Below are 22,744 nucleotides of genomic sequence, written 5' to 3'. Positions count from 1 at the left end.
ATTAACAAAAGACTGCAGTCGCTTCCAAATTATAGGTTGTTATTTTTAGTGAAAGTAGTTCAATATTCATATTGGAGCAGATGTAGCAGTTTAACAAAACAGCTCTTCAAATCCTGCACAAATTGAAAATAGGAAAACTGATTGCATTTTCTCTTATCACTTTCCTTTTCTGAACTGACACTTTTGGCCTCCTGAAAATTTACACATGGCTTTCATCTCAACAGCACCTGCTGATCACACAGAAACCTAACATTTTCATGAAAATGGTATAAAGGACTAGTTTTGTTCTAAACGTGGCAAAGAACATCAGTTGCCTACTTGATGGCATCACCTGCTGGGTACGAGGCATATTCATATTTTTATATTTTCATTAAACTTCTTAAAAATATGCTAAGTCCCTTCTGGGTTTTTCCATCTTCACTTTTTATATGATTCCAATTTCTCTGACTCAATGTCTGCCTAATACCTAGTTCTACTATGCAAAGACTACGCAAAATGTATAAAAAGGTAGGTTACACTAAGAAGATAAGGAATACTTAGCATTTCCTCTGCCACTGCTTGGAATATACATATTTACCTTTACATATTCCTGTCCATCCATGCGTGGGGGTGTAAAATACACACATTCCATTTTCATATTCCACCCAACAACAACAACAAAAGCAAACAAAGTCAGGCTCCATTTTTAGGTTTTTGGTTTTTTGTTTTGGGGGGGATTCGTGTTTGTTTGTTTATTTAACGGAGGTCCTGGGGATTGAATACAGGACCTCGTGCGTGGTAAGCATGAGCTCTACCACTGAGCTATATCCTCCCCCAACAGTCAGGCTCTATTTTTGAAGATGCCTTACAGATTTTCTTATCAGATACAGATTTAGCAGGTGCTTGAATGTCTGAGTATCCCAGGCTGGGGAAACAAGAGATGTCACCTGAGCACAAGCCAGTGAACACCTAAACGATGTGACCCACCATTCACTGTAAATATCTCCATGAAGGTACATGTCAATCTTGAAAATGGGTATTTTTATATGCAAAATAGGCAGGATTGATAGCTAAGTGGCTTCCCAGATTTTTAAATAAAAGTGTATCACATTCTTCCCTGTCACACCTGATTCCAAGTAAAATTAAAGATGCTCCTACAACATGCTCTCTGTCAGTCTCTCAGCAAAAGGGCTCTGCCCCTCTGAAGCATCCCAGGCTGTCCATCCCCATTCTGCCTGGCTGACAAGGTAAGCTCTGGCAGAAATGACATCCAGTAATATATGTGCCACTCTGGCCAGTTGGTCTGTGAATTTCAGTGTTTCATCATGCTCACTGAGGCAACAGCAAACCTGAAATGTCAATATGTTCAGTCAATGGAAGTGAAATAATGGGACTCTATTGTCTTACCCAATCGATCTGCTGCTGTCAACAAGGAAACAAGCCCCCCTGGCTTTAAACAAATTTTAATTAGGCTTTTAGTTACTGGATCCCATTTGCCTATGAAAACACGTATCTTGACTATGTGTAGGAAGCAAAATAATCATTTTTCCCACTTTTACCCATTTTAAGAACCTTCAAGAGTTGACACTATAATTTTTGAAATACACTTGTGAGTGTATTAAACTGTTTAAATTAAACAACTTAATTAAACATTTTTAATTATTTTTTAACCAACTCTAAAGAACAAAATCCCGTGATTCAAATCCAAAATACAAATCTACCTAGCAGACTTGACTTTTTTTTTCCCCTCTAGACCAAGTTGAAACCATATTATAAAATCAACAAATTCCATACTGAAAGTAGGTCTCATTTGCCTCTCTCATTCAAGCACCACTGTTAGCATCCATTCATCACCCGTTCAGAGCAAGTCACACAAAACCCAATACGAATGATCAGTTCCAAAAGCCTCTACCGTTTTTGCTCGGCTTATCAACCCTGCAAGTAAGGGGAAAATGAAATTCCTGTTAAAACAAGCGAGATGATGCTGAGAAGGGCAGGAGGTGAGGGTGAAAGGGAAACCGTATTTCAGTCATTCAGATTCTGCCTAAGTTCTACAGCCCTTCCTTGCTCCAGAAGGGAGACAGTCTCACCTTAAAATAAAAATAAAATAAACTAATCAAGTTGTTAAGCAGCTTTTTTTCTCTCCCCTCTTCATCTAAAATCTCCGGCGTCCCGTCAATAAATAATCTATTGTTCCCTCCCTTTATCCAGTCTTTTTAAAGCTATTCAGAATGGCAAACTCAACCCAATTAAACGTAAGGCCCTCCGGTAATCTCACCTCCGCGGGTCCTGTCTGGATAGCAGAGGTGATGGGAGATAGCGGCCAGGCCGGCTGATGCCGCCTCCTCACCCCGCACAACAAAAGGCAGACTTCTCTTCCTCCCTCCGCTAATCTTTAAATGTAAATTCTCTCCGCCAGCTAAGAGGAGCGACAGATAACACGTTACATCTTCACTTCTCCTGGTATTATCGACTTCTGAATCATTTGGAAAGGGAGAGAGGGAAGGAGAAAGGCCGCCTCCCCGCGCCCCCCCACCCCCTCCCCCTCCCCGCCCCCGCCCCCTCCCCGTTCACGGAGATTACCTTCTGGCAAAGGAGCGCAGGAGAGGCGGCCGCAGCCGAGGCGGCACCCAGACCGCGGCTTTGTATTCATTAAACACACATCGGAGCTTATCAGAAGTAAAAGGCTTGTCAGGATGGCACATTGTGTGTGAGTGAGTGTGTGAGCGCAGGAGGGAGAGGAGAGAAGCCGGCGTGCATCAGGGTGATTACAGTATCAGCAGGGCCCAGATGGAGGCAGGAAAATAAACAGAGGGTGCGTGTGAGACGGAGCGGGAGGAAAAGTGGGAGAGAGGGGGAGAGAGAGAGAGAGAGAGAGACAGGCTGGAGGGGAGAATCTGAAAGGCGGGGAGCGGTGGGGGCTCGGGCTCCAGAACCGGGGTGGCCAGGGGGCGAGCTACCCCAAGGCTGGCTGAAGGTGAGAGTCAGAGCTGGGGCGGGGGTGGGGGCTGGCATCCCCCAGTCTGCAGAGAGCAGGGGAGGAAGCCAGACCAGCAAACTGCATTTTCCCAGCTCCAGGGCTAGACTGCAAACATTTTGGAGGGTCTGTCAAGGTCAGGGAGGGATCGAGAGCTCTCTCTAGGCAGGGCATAACAATGAGCCATCCACCCTCTCACCTCCATCCAAATAGCCACCAATTTGCAAAACAAACCCAGTGGGTCCTCACAGCAGTTACACCTCCTCCTAGACCAACTTCAAGTGGGAGTTCTGGGCCCTTTCTTGGCTGACCCAAATCCTCCTGAATTCCAGCCCTCTGCCCACACCCCCACATGCACAGGCAGATACAACACAGCTGCTCTTCTCTGGGCTTCCACGTGTCCCAGTGGAAGACTTGTGCAGCGAGCATCACTGTGAGAAGAAGGAGCACTTGTGATTGGTAGCCACAGGTGACTCTCAGACACCTGCTCCACCTCCAGAAATTGTGGTGGGGTACAGGGCTCCTCACGTGCACATCGGAGAGTCTATCCTGGAGGTGGGAATTTGAAATTGAGGCGATCAATCTCGGCTTGAGCTGCCTCACAGCTCTTCACCCACCCAGAGTCCAAGGCTCAGTCAGAGAACAAGCAGGGAGCTACCGCTGTCTGTCAGCCCGGAGTTCACCCTCCACCCCATCAGGGTCTGGAGGGAGATACACCTGAGCAGTCTCGCGGGAGCCCCTTTCTGCTTTTAAATACCCCATCAGACAACGTGAACATCTGATCAGATCCTTAATGGACTGCAGATAATGCAGCGAAGAAGGTTATTTTATTGGGGGGGAGGAGGAGTGTTTGGCTGGATTGTATCTCAAGGCACCGAAGCTTGGTTAAGAAGCTCTGACTGCAGTATGAGGAGTGAGTGCAGAAAGAAGTGGCCAAGAAACTACATAACTGGCCCTGACATACATTGTAGCCCCAGCTGCATGGAAACTTGAGGTTGTTAAGATAGTTTATGCACGGAGTCTCAACATAAAGAGACAAAATGGGAGGCAGGGGAAATAAGGCTGGAGTGTTGAGGAAAACATAGATGAACAAGAGAACTAGCAGCCAGCCATCTCTCTGAAGAGATAAATTTTAAGAAGCCCTTCAGAAAATGGGCAAGGCACTGTGTAATCAAGCACTCCCCCTCCAACTCACTTGGTCAAAAACGTTAAAAGGGCAGTGGGGCTTCCCGGCCCCCATGCTCCCACCCCAAGAAAAGAGTTAAGGGAAATGTGATGGCTGAGGCAAAGGGAAAGGAGCTGGGCAGGGGTGGGGGAAGGGCACGTGTGAAAAATCTTGTCACGCAATGAATGTCAGATAAAAAGGAGTCTGCCACAATCCTCCAGTAATCCGATAATGTGGAAAACCTCGTGGTATCACTGAGATGAGAACAAGGTAATATTTTCCCCATAAATCTTCAAAAAGTGACCCGGTTCCATAGTTAGAGAAGGGTGCAAGGAACAGGAAATAAACCATTTGCCAGGGTATGTTACAAAATCGAGCGAGCTCCAAATGGGTGAAAATGTGTCATTTTTACATGTTTCATATTTAATCACCGATTTCTGGAGTATCATTTTAGCTCTCATAAATGGTCACCTTTCACTCTTCCTCTAGCTGTTACAGAAAACTGCATTCAGAGAAACCAGATGCAACCACACATACTTCCCCCCTTGATTAGGTCTTAGTTCGATCAATTTGGACACAGACTACATGCAAACGCCTGTAAATCCAACGCAACCCTGGAAGTAAAAAATACAACTTACAAATGCCAACTGATTTTTCCATTACGTGCTCTTTGAAAAAATGCTATTAAAAAAAAAAAAAGCCCTACTACTTTCAAACCCAGAAGAGGCTTACATTTCTCTTTAAGAAGCATCCAAACACTGAAGGCATGAAGAAAACTGGGCAAAAGCTAATCTACCAATGTTCTTATTTTGTAAAGGCACAGTATTTCTATTACTACCTTGTTTGTTCATTGACTTTTGGCTCACAGTTATAGAAAAGATCAACCAAGTCTCAAACGGGAAGAATCCATGACTCTCTTCCAAAGCAAACACTTTGCTGCAAAGCTTTCAATTAAAAAAAAAAAAAGCAATATAATAATCAAGAAATATAATCACAGAATAAGTGTGCAATGGAAAGTGGCTTCTATAGTCACAGCTGTCTTAAAGTCCAGGCTGGAGACTAGAAATCTTAATTTCGACTAGTTCTTTTCTTAATAATAGGTTACCTTCCTATAAAAGCGAGAAGTCCGTCTGCCTCAGGCAGATAAGTTTAGAAGCATTAATTCAGATAAAAATCTAGCATTTTCTTTCTTTCTTTGAGTCTGTGAATTCTAGTGTGCTATAATGTGAGAATTCCAACATATGACCATTATGGCACAATATCTCATTGCTCAGCCTGTCATTATTTCATTTGTAATTCTTATGTTAATTATGTTCATAATTACTATAAACAGATGTGGTAGACATTCATGTGACCTTTTATTGCAGAATGCATTCCTCAGTCATTTTGCTTTAATTCTGCATGTATGTGAAACCGAAATGCAAAAAAAACAAAGCTTTCTCATTTTCTAATGTTGTATATGCATAAGTTAAAACAAAACCTACCTTCGACTTCATCTGAATTTCAAAATATTAGAATATTCTTCACAGTGAAGCTGCTTTAAAAGCCCATTTTAAAATTGCACACTGAACCTCACTGCTGCTCACTAAATTGTAGCTATGGATGCCAAACAAAGGCCAGCATCCGTGTCTAAGTTGTTTGTCCTTTTTTTTTTTTTTTAATATCAAAGGTTAATGCAGCAGAATTGCACTTCAAAACCAAGTGCCTAGCAGCTACATGGCGATTTATTCACTCATAACTCAACCATCACCCTCTTTACATAAAACACATTTACAATAAAAATCAGTATGGATTTCATTAGCTGAAAACCTCCTCGAATTTCATTTCTTTGGCCCTAATCTATAATTAGTGTGGACAGACAGGTGCAAACCCTTCTCTTCTACAGATGGCTACTGGAAATGGTGCAAAGTAGCTCCTTCTGTTTAAACAACACAGAGATAACCTGCTCTGTCTTATCACTTACAATTACCTCCATTAAACTGAACTAATGTTTGCTTTAATAAAATGTTCACTGTTCTTTAAACATTATTTAGGAACTCTTATATTAATGGCTATAAAAAAGTGAAGTTGGAAGGTGTCTCTTTAGATAATAATAACTTATTCTGGATGAAATGTTCTCACTGATGGAAAAGACTCTGGGGTTCACAGAAGTGTTTTAGCTGACTTAACATCTGTTCATTATTTTGCATAAATAGGGTCAAATATGATATTTTTAAAACGCATTTCAGTGACAAACGATTTAACAAGCAAAGTAAGGGTAATCATTTTTCCTGAAATTTAGAGGTATGAAAGGTTTAATTTCTTTCTTATAGATAACTCAAAATCCTAGATTGTTTTCAAAGGATATTTATGTTCAACTAATTTTATGTTTAGCTTCTGATAGATTTTTAAAGTTGTAAGAGTTAATTTTTTAAATGTGCCTTAAAATAATGACCTATGAATCCAAGCGCACTCTGTAAGCACGTGGTTCAAAATAACTCCATTTCATAATAAATACCTTCTACAAAGCCAGAGATCAGTTGTGCCTGCTTCTGCTATCAACAAAGTCTGCGGATCACTATATGATAAATAAGGTATCCATGAAACAAAGAACTTTTAAGTGCCCAAACAGCAACAAATAAATAGCTTTTCTCACTGAACTTACATAACTTACAGTAATAGACTCCAGCAAAATGCAACTGACTCATTTTTTTTTCACATGCAAATCCTGCAGGTGCCAATTTTTCAGACTGCTCTGCTATGAAGGGCTACGTTGCCTGCATAAAACCTCAATGAAGAAGGGTTTGCATTCAGTGCCTGTCAGCTGACGTTCATATCAAAGAAGTGAGAAACAGGATTTGACAGTGAAGAATGTCCTAACCTGACAACCACTGACCAGCATTCCTATTGGAAGCATTTCTTTCTCGTGATCCCTTTTCAATGTTGGGGGGAAAAAAAGTGGGTTTTTTTTTTTTTTTGGCTAAGCTTCTATTTTACAATAAAATAAATGATAATGGCACCTTACATTCATGTACTTCTTTGCAATTTATGAAGTGCTCTTTTATCTGCAAGTGTTTATACTAACACCCTCAATGGGAGGGCTCATCATTAAATATTAGCACCCAAAGTAATATTTTCCTTTTCTTCAGAAAGGGAAAATTATAAAAATATTACAAAGCTGCAGTCCTATAGCTGTAAAACATACTGCCCTACTATTTCCAGCAACTTGCAGTTTAATTGTGCAGTTTGCAATGCATCTTACTAGGAAGGTCCTGTAGGGATCATTTTAAAATCAAATTATTAGCAAGTATTCGACAGTCTACAAAGGAAAATATCATTTCAAAGACATCTGGTCTGCTCTGAGTTGTCCAAACATTAAAGAAAAAATAGACTGTTTTCTTCACTTTATTAGGTACAAACTGGACACTGGGGAAACTACATACTCAAAATTCTCCCGTTCAATGTTTAGCTTTTCAGATAAAGTGATTGCAGTCTAAATGGTTTATGAAAAATTATTAATGCGTAAACAAAGACTTTTAATACAAAGTTCTTCTCTTAGTATAATCTTAGATAAAAGTCAGTTTTTAGGCACCCAGAAGGAACCTGATTCCTTGGTTATTTGGTTGGAATTTTTTCTTTGGAAAGTATGTACCAAAGAAATACCAGATGCTACATACAGTACAAGTAAAGCAAAGAGAGACTTCAACTTCCTCGACAGCCATCCTGGCTGCAGAAGAATCCTGGGTCAAACAAAAATTCCCTGATTAATACTAGGTGAGACTGTCACACATCCCTTAAAAAAAAAAGCAGTCAACAAAAAGAAAGGAAAAGAAAAAAGAAAAAGCAATCAGACAGCCCTATCTATGCTGTCTGAAAGCCCCCACAATGTTAAAACTAGACTAGACAATAAGGATGAACACGGGGGAAAAGATGCACAGAATTGTGAATCTGCTTCTCTGTAATGCATCACAGCTGACAGAACCATCATAGCCCCAGCCTGGGTGTTTAAGAACAACTGTGTTTGTGGACCTTTTCTAAGGAACCGTGTGACAGGAGAAACTGGGCACTACGGAATAGTTAGTTACACGGTCAAGGCAAAAGGCTGCAATAATCTAAAGGAAGGCCCCCAGCACCAGCCAGCCGTTCATCACAGAGAAGCCGCTCAATCTGTATTCTAGTGAGTGTGGACTCCCTGGGCACAGACCCAGTCCCACTCCTGTTCTAGGCAAAGGGAGGGGGATGATAATAAAAGCCACTGAGTGCACTTCAAACCGGTACACGTTTAAAAGGAGACTTGGAGGAGGGAAACGGCCCTGCAAAACAGATTTCAGTTCACACAGAAAGTAGAAAAGAAAATGCTTTGGTCAGCAACCCAACCTTTATCAGGGGATAAATCAATTTGCAGCAGCTGTGGACAGCCATTTATATAAAGGCCCTGGGCAGATTAATTAAGGGAAGCGAAGTTAAAATTTAAGGGGGCCTGGAGTTACACTAAGCAAGTGAAGTTGGCCTGGAGTGGCTTCCCCGGCTCTCCACACCTCCGGCCCCTCGCCCTGAGCTCTGTGGCTGGGCTCAGGAGCTCCTCCACGGGGAATGCTAGCTATTCCTGAGCGCGACAACGTAGGTTCTGGAAGCAGCAGCCACGCTGGGGCACGCTGGGGTTCGAGGTGCGCGATCTTGAAGAACAGTCATGCTCAAGCCTTCACTACGCTTTGCGAGAAATAAGAAAACCAAGAGCTGCAAGCCTCCCCAGCCAAATCCTTCAAACTTGAAAAGCCGGAGGAGGGGAGGGGCGGATGGAGGGGGTGGGGGGAGGCTGGGGCTATTTTTAGTAACAGTCTTGGTTCACACCCTACTTCCCGGAATCAGTACTCAAACTCTTCCAAGGGTTGACTGCCCTTACCGCCACCCGTTTTTTTTTCTCAAAAAAAAAAAAAAAAAAAAAGTTTCGAAAAACGGATTTACGCGCATTGTGCCAACCTAACCGTCTTTGCTTAAGGAGTCCTGGCCCCCGAAGTCCGCCCTGGGAGAGAGGTCGGGGGGCGCCCACCAAGCCAGTCCTTACAGGTTCGCAATGAGAGCGGTGGGCGGCGAGGCCCGGAAAACGAAACGAATTCCCGGGACGCGGCTCCGGGCCTGGGCTCCCCACCCCGGGCGGGGGCGGCCGAGGTCAAGGCTCCGCTCCTCGCTCCCTGCTCCGGAGAGATGCGAGCCGAGTCCGGGCTGCGACCGGGACACCCGGAGGGCCACGGCGGCGGGGCCCCGGGCGCGTGGAGGTCGGGGCAAGAGCGACGCTGCCCACCGACCTCGGGCGGCAAAGCCCCAGACCCGTCGCGGGTGAGAGACGCCGACAGGCGCTCAGGGGGTCGCCGCCCGTCGCCCCGGTGGCTTCCCACCCGAGCACCCCAACTGCCCGGGAGGAACATGCAAAGTTCGCAGGTGGGGCGCGAAGCGCCGGGCTCCGCTAAGAGGACCCCGACCCCAGGCGCAGCCGGGTCTCAAAGTTGAGATTCCGCCTCTCCTGCTCCTAGAGCTGTTTTCCACTATCGAAACGAGCCTCTCCTTTCCAGATTAAAAAACACACACACAAAACCCACGATGAGGGTTTAGGGCCACCTGCCAAACACACGGTATGTACCTTGCCCAGCTGTTTGGCCGGGGTGGGAAACACGCAACATCTTCCTGCTCAGATATCGCAATCATGGAAAGAAAATTGTTGTAAACCGACAGTGCGGGGAATCTAAGAGTGAAAACTGCATGCTTGGCTGACCCATGAAGTTCAGTGTCAACGGAGACTGGAGTCACTCGCGATGTTCCTCTTTGCCCTGGTGCGTAGTTCTACCCTACTTCGGCGACAAGTACAGCCGGCAGCCTCTCGGCAGAATAATCCGAATGAAAATGACGGTCATCAGAATAGTAATTAATAGTAACAGCCAGGGGCCCGTCCCCGCAGCCCGCCGCCCGCCCGCCCGCCCGCCGGCCCAGCCCTCCCGCGGGCACTTACACTGCACAGGGCCGGAGAGTCCCACCATCCGCCACCGGCTCCGAGCTGCAAATAAAACTTCCCGTCGTCTCTGCCGGCCCGCGGGGCAGAGGGGCGAGGGCGGGGCGCCGCTTCCCTCTCGAGGCCAGAGTGTCCGCGGCCACGGGCCCACGCGCGCTCGCCACCAGGCCGCGGAGTCGCGCGGCGGAGCGCCTGCGGCCGCCCGGCGCTGCGCACGACGAGCTGCGGTGCGAAGAGCCCGAGGTCGGGGACGCCAGCCAGACGCAGCCTCCACGCAGCACCCAAGACTTGCGGAGCTCAGCTTTGCTCCGCTCCGCTCCTCCCGCCTCCCTCCCTCCCTCCCTCCCTCCCACCCTCCGCTTTTCTGTTGTTGCTGCTGTGGCAGACAAATGTGATGTGGGGCGCAGGGAATTGCCACTGTCACAGGCGGCGTCTGCGTCTGCCTCGCCCGCCCTTGCTCACTCTCGAGGAAGGCGACGCATTTATCTGCAGGGCGGCCGGGCGGCCGCCGGGGAGCAGGAGCGCCGCGCGCTGTACGCCGACAGCGCCCGCACCAGGCCGGCTCCGGCGCGCGCCCGCGCCCGGGGCGCCGCGGCCGCTCGGGAGGGAGGCGGCGGCGCGGCCGCCACCAGGTGCAGGGGGGGGAGGGCCCGCGGCGGGGCGGGGGCGGGTGGGGAGGTGGAGGTGGGAGACATCTGCGTCGTGCAGGGGTCACGGAGGTCAAGTATATGTTAACAATGGGCAGGCCCGGCTCGCTAGGGCGCGCGGGCGGGCGGCCTCCCTCCTGGCCTCGCCCTCTCCCGTGCGGGCTGGACGCGGGGCTGGCTCCCTAATGATGCCTTCCCGGGCCGCCTGCTCGCCAGCGGCCCGAGTGCCCTGCAGTAACCCAAGACGACCACTTTCCCCGGCCATCTGGAGCGCTCCTGGCTGCCCTGCCTGTGTCTCCTCACTGGCTGGAGCGACAGCTCTGCTAGAAATCAAGCCACTCTCAGATCTCCTCTCTAATCCCCTTCTGTTAGCTGATTTCCAGGCTGACTGTTTGCTTTCGCATTAGATAATAGCCTTAGAGAAAACAATTATCATTTTCTTTTTTTCTCTTTGTTTTTCTACTTCTTCCGTAGTATACCATTAAGAGGGGCCTCTTTCTAGCACACGTTTTTGTATCCCCCTCCCCCAGACATTAATATCAATACGGGGCGGGGTGTGGGGGGCGGCGGTGGAGAGTCCCGGCGGAAAGATAGGGTGAAAGAATTCCAGATATTTCCAGAGTAAATAAATAATCTCTCAGTGAACAGGACTGACAATTTGTTTGTACAGAGCAAAAAGGGCTTGAATAATAATGAAAATATTAATATGTAGGTCAAATATGATCAGATAATGGCTTGCCATGATAAGTAAAATGAAATCGTTTAAAATTATTGTGGAACGGTGCCATGACTGCAAATGTTATTCTGTTTAGTGCAACAATTTGAAATCCTGCTCTGAACCATGTTTTTTCCCAAGTGGCCTAAATCAGTGCAAAACGTCCTGTGTGCATGTTCCTAAATCTCATCTTTACAAAGGAAAAAAACACTTAAGACAAGAGTCAGAGTGGGCCTGAGGCAGTGGGAACTGATGAGACATTCGTGGGTTTTATTTTTTTTAATGGTGCTTCACATATTTAATAGTGAGTCAAATCCCTTCCCCCATCCTTTTAAACCCAGCTGGAGCCTCCAATTCTGAAGTCTTTTCAGACTCGACTAATTTTTAGCAATTCATTTTCAGAAAACACTCATTGTACATTCTGCCCTCTCCTTGGGACATTTGACTAATGAATTATAATGGATTAATGAATTGTAATGTTAAGTCTTGGTATTTGATATTATGATGCTCTTAATTTGAATCTCAAATTTTATCAAGTTGTACATTCTTTAGTAATTTCTGCACTACAGCTTTTTAAATTTTTTGCTATCCTTGCAAATCTTAGCATCATTACTAATCTTAAAATACAAAGTTTTATGTACATGACCATAACTCCTTTGTGTAAGATATTGTCAAAGCTTACTTATATTTTCTTTAAAGAATCAAAAACATTTAATATTTCAACATTCTATTATTTGTATCATTTCTTCTGGCCCCAAATTGAAAACCAATAATTTAGGTCTGGAACTATACACTTGTCCTTATTTGACATTAATAAAATGCCATCTGAATCGTGAATGATTTTTGTGAAATATTGTGACTTTTAAAACTGTATTTTAAAATTTAGAATTGAAGTACATCAACAAGTTTTAAGATGTAAAACATAGGAGGAGAAATAAAATATACATATCATGCCACTTCTTCCTGTAAATTGTGCCAAAGTAGGTGTGAAATTATAATAGAAACGTTAAGCTTCAAAATCAATGGAAAGCAACGTGCAGGAAATCAAAACAGTTTTACACCCTCAGGTTGTATTCACACCACCAAGGCATATATTTAAATCCTATTTTGTAAGATTCTAGATATCTTATAGGGTCCTCCCTTTTGCCAGTCATTCTTCTGGAAAAAAAAAAAATCATTGTTCTAGTTATACTTACTTCTTTAAAAAACCCCAACATTTTCTACTCAATTTGACTTTACATCAGATAGGATATATCACTAAATCTGAGATTTTTTAAAAATTCTGATAACAGCAACTGAAGAACGAACATCCTGATGTAGATGGACTCAGTATATTCCTTAGTCCCACTTTCCGCCCCCCTTAAAGGGCCTGTGCCCTACAAAATGTAGAATACATTTTTCTGTATGTTTTTATATCCTTATAACTATCCCCTAACTCCTCTATTTGGAGCAAATAGTAACTCTGGGCACCAACTCAAGCATGGGGTGATTCTTGCATTGCAAAATCTAGGAAAATAAACCCTATTAAATAAAAGGGAGGAGCTCACTGGTAAGTGTAGTGGGAGGGTGTGAACTACCTGGAAGCAACACAGGTCTACAAAATATTTGGTTACACTAGCCCTGGGGTGGGAAGTATACACGACGTAACATGTACAATGCAAGAAACTATTAATTGATACTTTTTAAAAAACCAGTCTAAGCAGACAGGAATCAGGATTGTCTATCTGCCACTCACAGCAGAGATCAGGTGTCTGTACGTTCAGGACTATTCAGTTTGCTTAGCCAAACAATAAAAAAAATCCATATATATGTATGTATATATATGTATGTATTTTAAGAGTAGATAGTTTAGAAAAATAGGCATCTACCCACCCTAATGAAGTCATTAAATTGAAAAATAACACTCAATAATGTGTTAAACTATAAAAAAACATTACTAGTAATTTTCTTTCTCTCACACTCTAAAAGATCTTTTTCTCACATCATTAAATTTTCATTATTGTAAAGGTACCGAGTTCTTTCAGTTTACAGGTTTATTTTTCAGTGATGTTACCTAAAATGCTTTTTGTTTTTCCTTAAGATAATCCTAAAGAGGAAAAAAAAAAAAGAGAGAAAAGCAGAGAACTTTCAATAATACAAATTTCAGATGAGTGCTTATGATCTCCTTCAGAGACGTGTGACTCCCCTCGCACAAACAGGAATCCCGATACAAAATGTCAGCAAATCCTTAATCAGCACTTTCGACATTCCTTCTTACAGATTTTAAAGTTTAAATGACTCCCACACTGTGATTGTTTTCTGCATATCTTGTAAAAGTCCTCCCAGTTACCTCGGCTGATGCAATTTCTTTCTTACCATGTTACTTATTTTTAACAGAAATGGTTTATTATTGTATTTGTGAAAAAAAAATAGAATAGGATCAATGAAAAGAATGGGAAACAATCATTACATTTTCATAAATGAAGAACTCACCCTCCTTGCAATTTCTCTCCCTTTTGCTGTGTCATTTTTTGGGGCTTACTTTTGGAGATCTGTATAGACAAGTTTTATTCCAAATCTTTGCAGTTTTGTTATTTAACTTGCTTAAGATTTAATTTTAGAATACGGACAACAAATAAAAGAGTACATTTTAGAGATCTTTTTATCTTATTCTGTAGTAGGTAAGTCACATATACATAGTCAGTGTACATTGTAAATATGTTAGCTCTTAGGAGAACTAAGATAATAAGGTTTTTTTTAAATAGAAAATATACAAGTTCAACTAAAAATGCCTCTCATCATCCGTTCAAATAAGCTGATCGGTTTGGTATGATTTTGCTGCAAAGCCCACAATGGGTTTGGTTTTTATTTATGGTCCCTCTGTGTTCAGATAGTCACGTGTACTTTTCTGTACAACTTTCAAACCAGTCCGCACTCAAAAAGCCAAAGTTGCAAAATTTCAATTACTTATTTAATTTGCAAGAGGAAAAACATTTTTCAGTTTGGAAAATAATTCACATCAGTATTTCTTTAAATAATGAGTTTTCCTCTTCAAATATTTAAATATTTGTATTTCTCAGACTTTGACACATGAAACTCTGCAGGAATGAATTTACTGCATAATATGAAACACACACATGCATGCATACCATACATATATAAGGGTTTTTATATGCATTACTGCCTGTAATCTAGTAATTATCTCATGTGACGTTTCATAGCTAGTCCATGAAAAAGAATGATGCTCCAAGAAAAGTTTATTCACATGTTTCTAATTTACATTAAATATTTCTCACCTCCGTCTTTAAAGGTTAATTTTTAAAATACCATAAACCAGAATAAAATCATGTAACACCCATCCCCCACTGAAATTCTGTATTTCTCACTTTTTACTTAATGTGCCTAGAAACATTATTTTTCCTTTTTTGCTGTTTTTTTTTCAATTGGTGATGATTCTGTGTATATACTTCTCAATTAGGTACTTATTTCTGTGATATAACTATGCAGACAAGAGTTTTTGTTTTGTTCACTAAACAGTGCTTGCCACATATTAGGTGCTCAATAAATATTTGTTGAATGATGAATGAATAAGATTAAAAAGCTTCATCACTGAGATGTCATGTCTACATGAATCAAAACACCATCACTGTGACTTCTTTCTAACTGAGTTATCAAGAAACCTAAGATTTTAACACTACCAATGTTTTAAATGAAGAAAATGTGGGTAACCAAAGAAAAGGGTCTTCTGGGTTGTTTTATATGGTATTTCAATACTTCTTGTAAAGTGGTGAATTTGATGTGAAAAATATATGTTCTCATGTGTTTTTAACTGTTTATAAAATTATTTTAGATTGTGCAATAAACCACAAGTATTTCTGAAATTTTAGTTTACTTTCTACAATAAGTTAGAAATTTTAAAAAATACTATGCAAAGAAACTTGAAGGTAGGGGAATCTTAGAAATAAGACATTCTTTTCTTCTCGTCTTGTATGGCAGTTGAACGATGATACACACATCAATATGCAGTAAAAATTCACAAGCTGTTTAATTTGGGGCCTGTTCTCTTTCTTACACTTAACTCTGTATCATTGATAGCTTAATATAATCCAGATTGTTTAAATGGTGTTTACGCTTAGTAAAGAGTCATCTTTATTTGGAAATGTATGCCTTAGTTATGAAGGATCAGTGTATCTGTGTACATATTAAATCCACACTTTAAAAGATTCATATGTTATGGTATTTTAATCATCTTATTTTCCCTAATCCTTAAAAAATATCAGTTGACTCCATAGAGTACAGCAGTCTGATGCATCCCATACCACCTCCTGAGACTGTTTTCATGTGGGAATAACTCCGCTCCTGTCGCGCACCCACCTCTGGGGGGAAAAACAGCTGCCAACTGGCTCACAGCTCGGCAGTGGGAAGAGAAGACATTTTTGGCGCACAAATCTGTAGCAAATACAGACTGCCATTAATCATGGTCAGCATGAAGTTGTTTTGCACAGTTCTTATTTTTTCTCAATGGGCTGGCCACCAACTGAGAAACCCCAGGGTCTCAGTGGAAGATGCTAAGAAGCGTGAGTCCAGCACCTGGAACCAACGGAGACCCCTCCCTGAGTTCCTCCCCAGACCTCATCTCTGCCTCCAAGGAAATCATTTGCTCAGTACACCTTTTAGCTTGGGCACCTATAAAACCGCAGTCTGGGCGATACCGACCACCCCATTTCCTTACATGCTTTGCAATTTGGTTCCATTTCCTTGAGAGGAAACAAATTTTATAAGGTAGGAAATTTTGATTTCTCATGTTTTATGGGGAAAAGAAATTCCTAGACTAACATTTGCCCTAAGTATTCACATTTTTATTTTTAAATGAATATTCCTTATTTAATATTTTTACAACAAAGATACATATATACATACAATTGTTTGCAGTCTTAATACGTCTCATGGAAACTGTACTTTCTAGTAGAAAAGAACAAATATATTTTCCCTTAGAGCAGTGCATGTCAAACTTCAATGTGTATACTCAGCACCCAGACTCTATGTTTAGCGCAGTATCTGGGTCAGTGGGTCTGGGCGGGGGCCTGAGAGTCTGCATTTCTAACAAGCGTCCCAGGACGCTGGCCCACATAGTCAGGAACAAGACTTCAGAGATTACTGGAAGCACTGAGAATATCATCCCCTACCACCGTCCTCGTACACACCGAGCCCCACTTCACAGTTTGCACAAAAGCCCACAGCATTCACATGCTCACAGAATAACCCAGAACAGCCTACGGGACTCTGAATCCATAAGAGGAGAAAAGCGTGCGCCCCCGCCCGCAGTCTGCGAGTCACCTGCAATCGGTGAAGGAAACTCATTGTCAGACAAGAATAAAATAAGCAGCCACCAAAGTGTTCATCTAAACAAGACTAGAAGGTCTTCAGTAGTTGAGCCCTGAGTGCGCGATTACTGCAGGAGGGGTAGGTCACTTGGCGCTCTCCCCTGGGAGGGCAGCGACAGCCACCCTTTGCCTGGGACACTGCCCAGTGCAAGGTATCACCGAGAGGAGGTACTGCAAACTAAGGGGATTCACGGTGCGCAATTCTTTACAACCTCCTTGTGCACGACCGTGGGCCGTTCCCACTCCTGACTGCCTGGAGGCGGTGAGCGGAGGGTCTTCAGTGCCGGATTACGCGCCGAGGGCTTCGCCCAAGACAGCGCTCAGCCTAGCCTGCCGCAGCTCACCCGCTTATGAAATTAGTGTATTTCACCGTATTGACGTGTTATGACAGTTACGCCGAAGTGCACTGGTTTAACTGAAAGGCCCAGTGCTTTTAAAGTTTAATGACAGTTGAAGACCAATAGTTTTTTCATAAATGCAATCGTGTAGACATTTTCATTCTTAAACCTTCTGCTTGGATCTCATAGAGGAGATTTGAACACTGGGAGGAAGGTTAGGCTAGGCTTCTTTCTTGTAATTGGTTTTGAGTCTTTTGAGTTGGAGGAACACCCAAAGCCCTTGCAAATGAAAAAGAAAAAAAAAGAAAAGAAAGAAACAAAAAAATTCATGTATTTTGACAGCGACTCTCTCTCCCCCTATCAATAATTTGATATACTTTTGTGTTACAAGTCTCTTATATTTTCGCCTCATTGGGTACCATAATGGCAAATAATTTATGTTCAGTCTACCAGAATACCACTTCTTCAGTTCTAAAAAAACAGCAATAAAAACAAGGAGAACAAAGTGATATAATCAAAAACTCTTAATAATAATTCTTTGCTGCAATTTGAATGAATGCATACTTTCCCCACCTCTAGCTCCTGTTTCTAATATTGGAGGAGGATTTACACATTTTTTCTGAACAATAGATTTTAATTAAGAAGATTTATTAAAGACAGTTTTCATTCCTGTGATTACATTTCCAGTTTCTGAGACATCTGCATTTCAAAATGCACTGCATATTTTCACAAACACTCCACAATTCCCTTGGAGCATTTTGGTATTCCAGTTTCCTCTAACCTCCTCTTCACATCTTCACATTCATTTGTGTGTCCCGTGTATTTGTGCCTGGTCAGGACTAGACGTTTCTTCGCACAGGTATTGTGTTAGGACGCAGATTCAAAGCATTCCCGTTCTCCGTGAATCAAGACTTGTAAAAGGAACAAAGACAAATTGAGCTCAGTCACACATGTCTAACAAAAGATCTAGACCTCTTACAGACGTACTTGGAGCGGCAGGGTAAACAACTGGGCTGAGCTTGCTTTGAAGTTTAAGGCATTGTTATTTTAATGGAGTGGGAAATTCATTTAGATAGTGGAATCTGATAGTTACCCAATTAAAGTGCTTTTTGTCTATGTTAATGTACTTTGAAATTTTGGGTTTTCAAAATCCACTTTTGCCAGAGAATTATTCAAAGATAGAAGCAGCTTGAGCAGTAAATTGTCATTTAGATTTTTGTAGGTGTCTTATATAAAATTGTAAGCCAATGTATTGCACTTGACCAAGGTGCAGAGAACAGAAACACCCCCGGGGTTTTTTCATTCGGCTCACAGGGCTTTGCTATAAGGATGTAAAGGGAATTGCAGAAGGCAGGAAACCATCACTAGGAACCACCCAGGCCTCACAGGAGGAACTACACCTGCAGTGACCCAATTATGTGTGTGTTTTTCCTTGCAGCCCACCCTGATGCCCCGCCGGCTCCCAGCCTGAACATGCTGGCCTTATCATGACCCTGTGTTCTCTCTTCATCCTTGTGTTCCTTCCACTCCCAACTAACCTCTTGGTCCTCTCCCTCCTAGACTCCGCCCCCTCATTGCTCTGACCATTTTGTGACTTCTGATAACTCCTGGCTTCTCCTTACTGTCATGTCTGTCTTTCAACTCCAGTTCCCCTATTAACTAACATATACTATCTTAAAATGCAGAGACAGAGACTGGTGAAATCAGTCAACCACCATCTCTACTTTGGAACCAGACCACCTTGTTAGCTGGAGGCTCGGTCGGGAGTCCATCTTGGTCCGATCAGCTGTGGTCAGGGTGGCAAGGTCGTGTGGACAGCTTTCCTCAAAGGAAATCCCTCACAGAACATACTGGACTCCTCCTTAATACACCAAAATAACAAGAAGGGGCTTGTGAAGAAATAGAGTTGTTTTAAACAGACTGTGGATATTTGCCTGATGTGAGCATGGAGGAAAGTGTAAATTAACATTGACATTGAGTGATGAAATGAATACCTTTGGAATTCTGACCATTCTTGGAAGGTCTTCCAGATTTTATGCTGGTGTTCATTATTGCCTCTCTAAAGACAGTACAGTAGAAAGAAAGATCTTAAGCTTTGCTGTCTGTGAAAACTGGAGTTGAATTCCTTTTTGGTAAATGGGTGGCTTGAAGTCACTCAGCTTTATGTTTCCATTTCCTCACCTGGAAATTACAAGATGTCCATAACAGGATGTCTATTTAGCATCCATCCCGTATTTCCCCAAATAGATGTGAGCTGGTATCCAGCCTTGGCATGAAGGGTGGCAGATTTTTTTAAATAATTTGCTACTTTTTAAAAAAATTCTACAATTTTTTATTGAAGTATAGTTGATGTACAATATTATCTAAGTTACAGGTGTACAGTATAGTGATTCAAAATTTTTTAAGGTTCTACTCTACATATACTTATTATAAAATATTGGCTATATTCCCTGTGTTATTCATTATATCCTTGTTGCTTATTTTATACAAAATAGTTTTTAACCTCTTAATCCTCTACCATTATATTGCCCCCCTTGCCTCTCCCCACTGGTAACCACTGGTTTGTTGTCTGTATCTGTGAATCTGCTTCTTCTATGTTATATCAACATGTTTGTTGTATTGTTTAGATTCCACATATAAGTGATGTCATATGGTATTTACCTTTCACTGTCTGACTTATTTCACTTATCATAATGCCCTCCAAGTCCATCTATGTTGCTACAAATGGCAAAAGTCCATTCTTTTTTATGGCCGAGTAGTATTCCATTGTATACATATACCACATCTTCTTTATCCATTCATCCAGTGATGGATACTTAAGTTGCTTTCATATATTGGCTATTGCAAATAATGCTAATGCTGCTATAAACATTGGGATGCATGTATCTTTCTGAATTAGTGTTTTCATTTTCTTTGGAATGTATACACAGGAGTGGAATTACTGGATCATATGGTAGTTCTATTTTCAGTTTTTTGAGAAACCTCTATACTCTTTTCCAAGGTGGCTGCACCAATTTACATTCCTACCAACATTGTATGAGGATTCCCTTTTCTCCACATCCTTACCAACATTTGTTATTTGTGTTCTTTTTGATAATAGCCATTCTGACTTGTATGAGGCAACATCTCATTGTGGTTTTGACTTGCATTTCCCTGATGATTAGTGGTGTTGAGCATCTTTTCATGTGCCTGTTAGCCCCCTGCATTTCCTCTTTGGAAAAATATCTATTCAGTTCTTCTGCCCATTTTTTAATCAGGTTTTTTTTTTTAATGCTGAGTTGCATGAGCTGTTTATATATGTTGGATAGTAACCCTTATTGGTCGTATCATTTGCAAAGATTTTCTCCCATTCTGTAGGTTGTCTTTTCTGTTTTGTTCATGATTTCCTTTGCTGTGCAAAAGCTTTTAAGTTTAATTAAGCCCCATTTGCTTATTTTTGCTTTTATTTCATTTGCTTTAGAAGATGGATCAAAAAAAAATTGTCTCCATTGAATATTCTTGCTTTCTAATTGACCATAAATGTGTGGGCTTATTTCTCTATTCTGTTCTATTGTGCCTGTGTTTGTGTCAGTACCACACTGTTTCAATTATTATAGCTTTGTATTGTAGTTCAAAGTCAGGGAGCATGATTCCTGCAGCTTGCTTTTCCTTAAAGAAGGAAAAGCTAAATATTTTGCACTGCAGCTGCCTTGCTTAGCAGACAGGACAGGACAGGAAACACAATGTTCTTTTCATTCGCCATCACTCTCCTTCCTATGCCTGGATGTCTTGCCCTGTCCCAGCCTGCACTGTATCACAAGCTGATTCTTTTCTTTCTAGTAGCCACAGCTCCAATATCATTATTATTGTTACTATTACTAGTCTTAACTTTACGATGGGAAAGGTGGAAGACCTAAGTGATGGGAGTGGGGTGATGACACATGGGTAGAGAAAGATAAATGGTTTCTGTGGTGTGTTGTGATCATGATTTACACTTTGTAAGCCATTTACTCTGAAGTTTAATGGCACATACAACATACACATCATTGTGCTAACAGTTGGGGAAATGGTTCCAGGAAATGGTTCCAGGAACTGGCTGTTATGTGAGGTAAAGTTGACAGCTAGATAACACTTTTATGGTCACTTTGAATAGAATAGTTTTCTTCATTTAAATACATGTACATCTCCTCATATGCACAAGCACACAAGCAAAAATGTATGTGATCACATGTACATTCACACAACTATATACTTAAAAATATCTAAGCGGAGGCAAATGCATATACACAGGATATGAATTTTCTTTCACATCTTCATTTCCTTTGAATCAAGTCATGTCTGATTTCCAGTCCCTATCCCAACAGGCCGATGGGAAATCCAGTTGAGGGGGGAGACTTTCCTCACTCCCCGGGTTCTGCATGGTCTTTGGGTCTTCCTGAGAAAACGTCTGAAGAAGTTAGTCATTCTTTCACCCACGCTAGTATCACTGAGGTTTCTCTCACCCAAGTCATAATGGCTTCTTGAAACCCACAACTTGACCCCAATACCCTCCTGAGTTCCTGAGTGGACAAAAGAATATTTGCAAAATATAGGGGTAGGGGATTAAGAAGTGGCAAACGATTACGTATAAACTAAGCTACAGTGGTATACTGTACAACACAGGGACTAGAGCTAATATTGTATAGTAACTATATACAGCCTATAAAATTGTGAATCATTATATTGTACACCTGTAACTCATACAATATTGTACATCAACTATACATCAATAAATAAATAAGAATATTTGCAAAGGTGGTGAGTGCGCCCTCCCACTATAGTTCATACTAGGTGCCAGGCTCTGTTCTAAGTAGCACTTCCCAGGGGTCACTTCATTCACTCCTAAAACAACAGTGCAAGGGAGGTACTTTTATGTTCCCAGGAAACTGAGCCCAGAGCCGGAGTAAGTTGTCTAAGGTCTCACAGCTCGTAAACAGCAGAGCAGGATTTGAACCCTGGTAGTCTGGGTTAACATAAGTCTGGGCCAGCCTCAAGGGCCTTGCCAGGACTCCCCTTGCCCCTCAGGTCAAGTCTCAGGGGTCAGGGGCTGTAAACACCACTGAAAATCTTGTTTCTCCAAGCTTGGCAGGGCAAATCCAAGGGTAGAAAAAAATTCTGGAGAGTCTCCAAGCTCAGCTGCACTGAGATCTAATTCTAAGAGCAAGCCTGTGTGGCTATTAAATGGCAGAGGGCTGTCCACTGAAATCTGAGCTCCCTCCGTGCGGTCACGAATTGAAACACCTGGACCTGAGGAAACTGTGTCTACTTCCTTAAAAGGGAGATGGCAGAAAGCTGGCAACACAACTGCTAACTGGTAGCCACTAACCTGGGCAGAAAAAAAAAGTCAGGATTATTCCAGCAATGTCCCCTTTTTCATGGCCTCCTTAGGGAAGAAGACCCCCAAGTTAAGAGTTTTTAAAATTACTTCTGCTCTCAAAAAAGGAAGAAAAATGAAAGTGAAAATGGGTCCAAATCATCTCTGCCTAGGTGTTCAGGAAAAAGTAGCCAGGTAAGGCAAATGCAATGATTGTCACTACTGGTTCTCAGTCTTTGCGCCCC

General features: G+C 42.2%; 2 protein-coding genes across 6 annotated transcripts in view; both read right to left on the bottom strand.

The window, feature by feature from the left end:
• The window catches only part of RUNX1T1 (RUNX1 partner transcriptional co-repressor 1), a 138,804-nt gene extending 128,363 nt beyond the window's left edge, over positions 1-10,441 (bottom strand). For 2 of the 5 annotated variants that reach the window (XM_031439304.2, XM_031439305.2), the window contains exon 1: positions 10,105-10,441. Coding sequence is in view for 1 of the 5 variants with exons in the window: in XM_031439305.2 (XP_031295165.1) it covers positions 10,105-10,132 (28 nt within the window). In the remaining 4 variants the exon portion in view is untranslated. Of the gene's footprint in view, positions 1-2,257; positions 2,316-10,104 lie in introns of those variants that run through there. The other 3 variants (XM_064476968.1, XM_064476969.1, XM_064476967.1) reach the window with 3 other exon arrangements.
• Positions 10,442-10,586: 145 nt separating this feature from the next.
• Positions 10,587-22,744, bottom strand: part of LOC105085751 (small ribosomal subunit protein uS5-like) — a 33,222-nt gene continuing 21,064 nt past the window's right edge. The window contains 1 exon segment of the mRNA XM_064476665.1: positions 10,587-10,799. Within this exon segment, the coding sequence (XP_064332735.1) occupies positions 10,587-10,799 (213 nt within the window).

This window comes from Camelus dromedarius, chromosome 20 (assembly GCF_036321535.1).
Source record: "Camelus dromedarius isolate mCamDro1 chromosome 20, mCamDro1.pat, whole genome shotgun sequence".
NCBI classification, from domain to species: domain Eukaryota; kingdom Metazoa; phylum Chordata; class Mammalia; order Artiodactyla; family Camelidae; genus Camelus; species Camelus dromedarius.
This window is presented reverse-complemented; position numbering and strand designations above follow the sequence as displayed.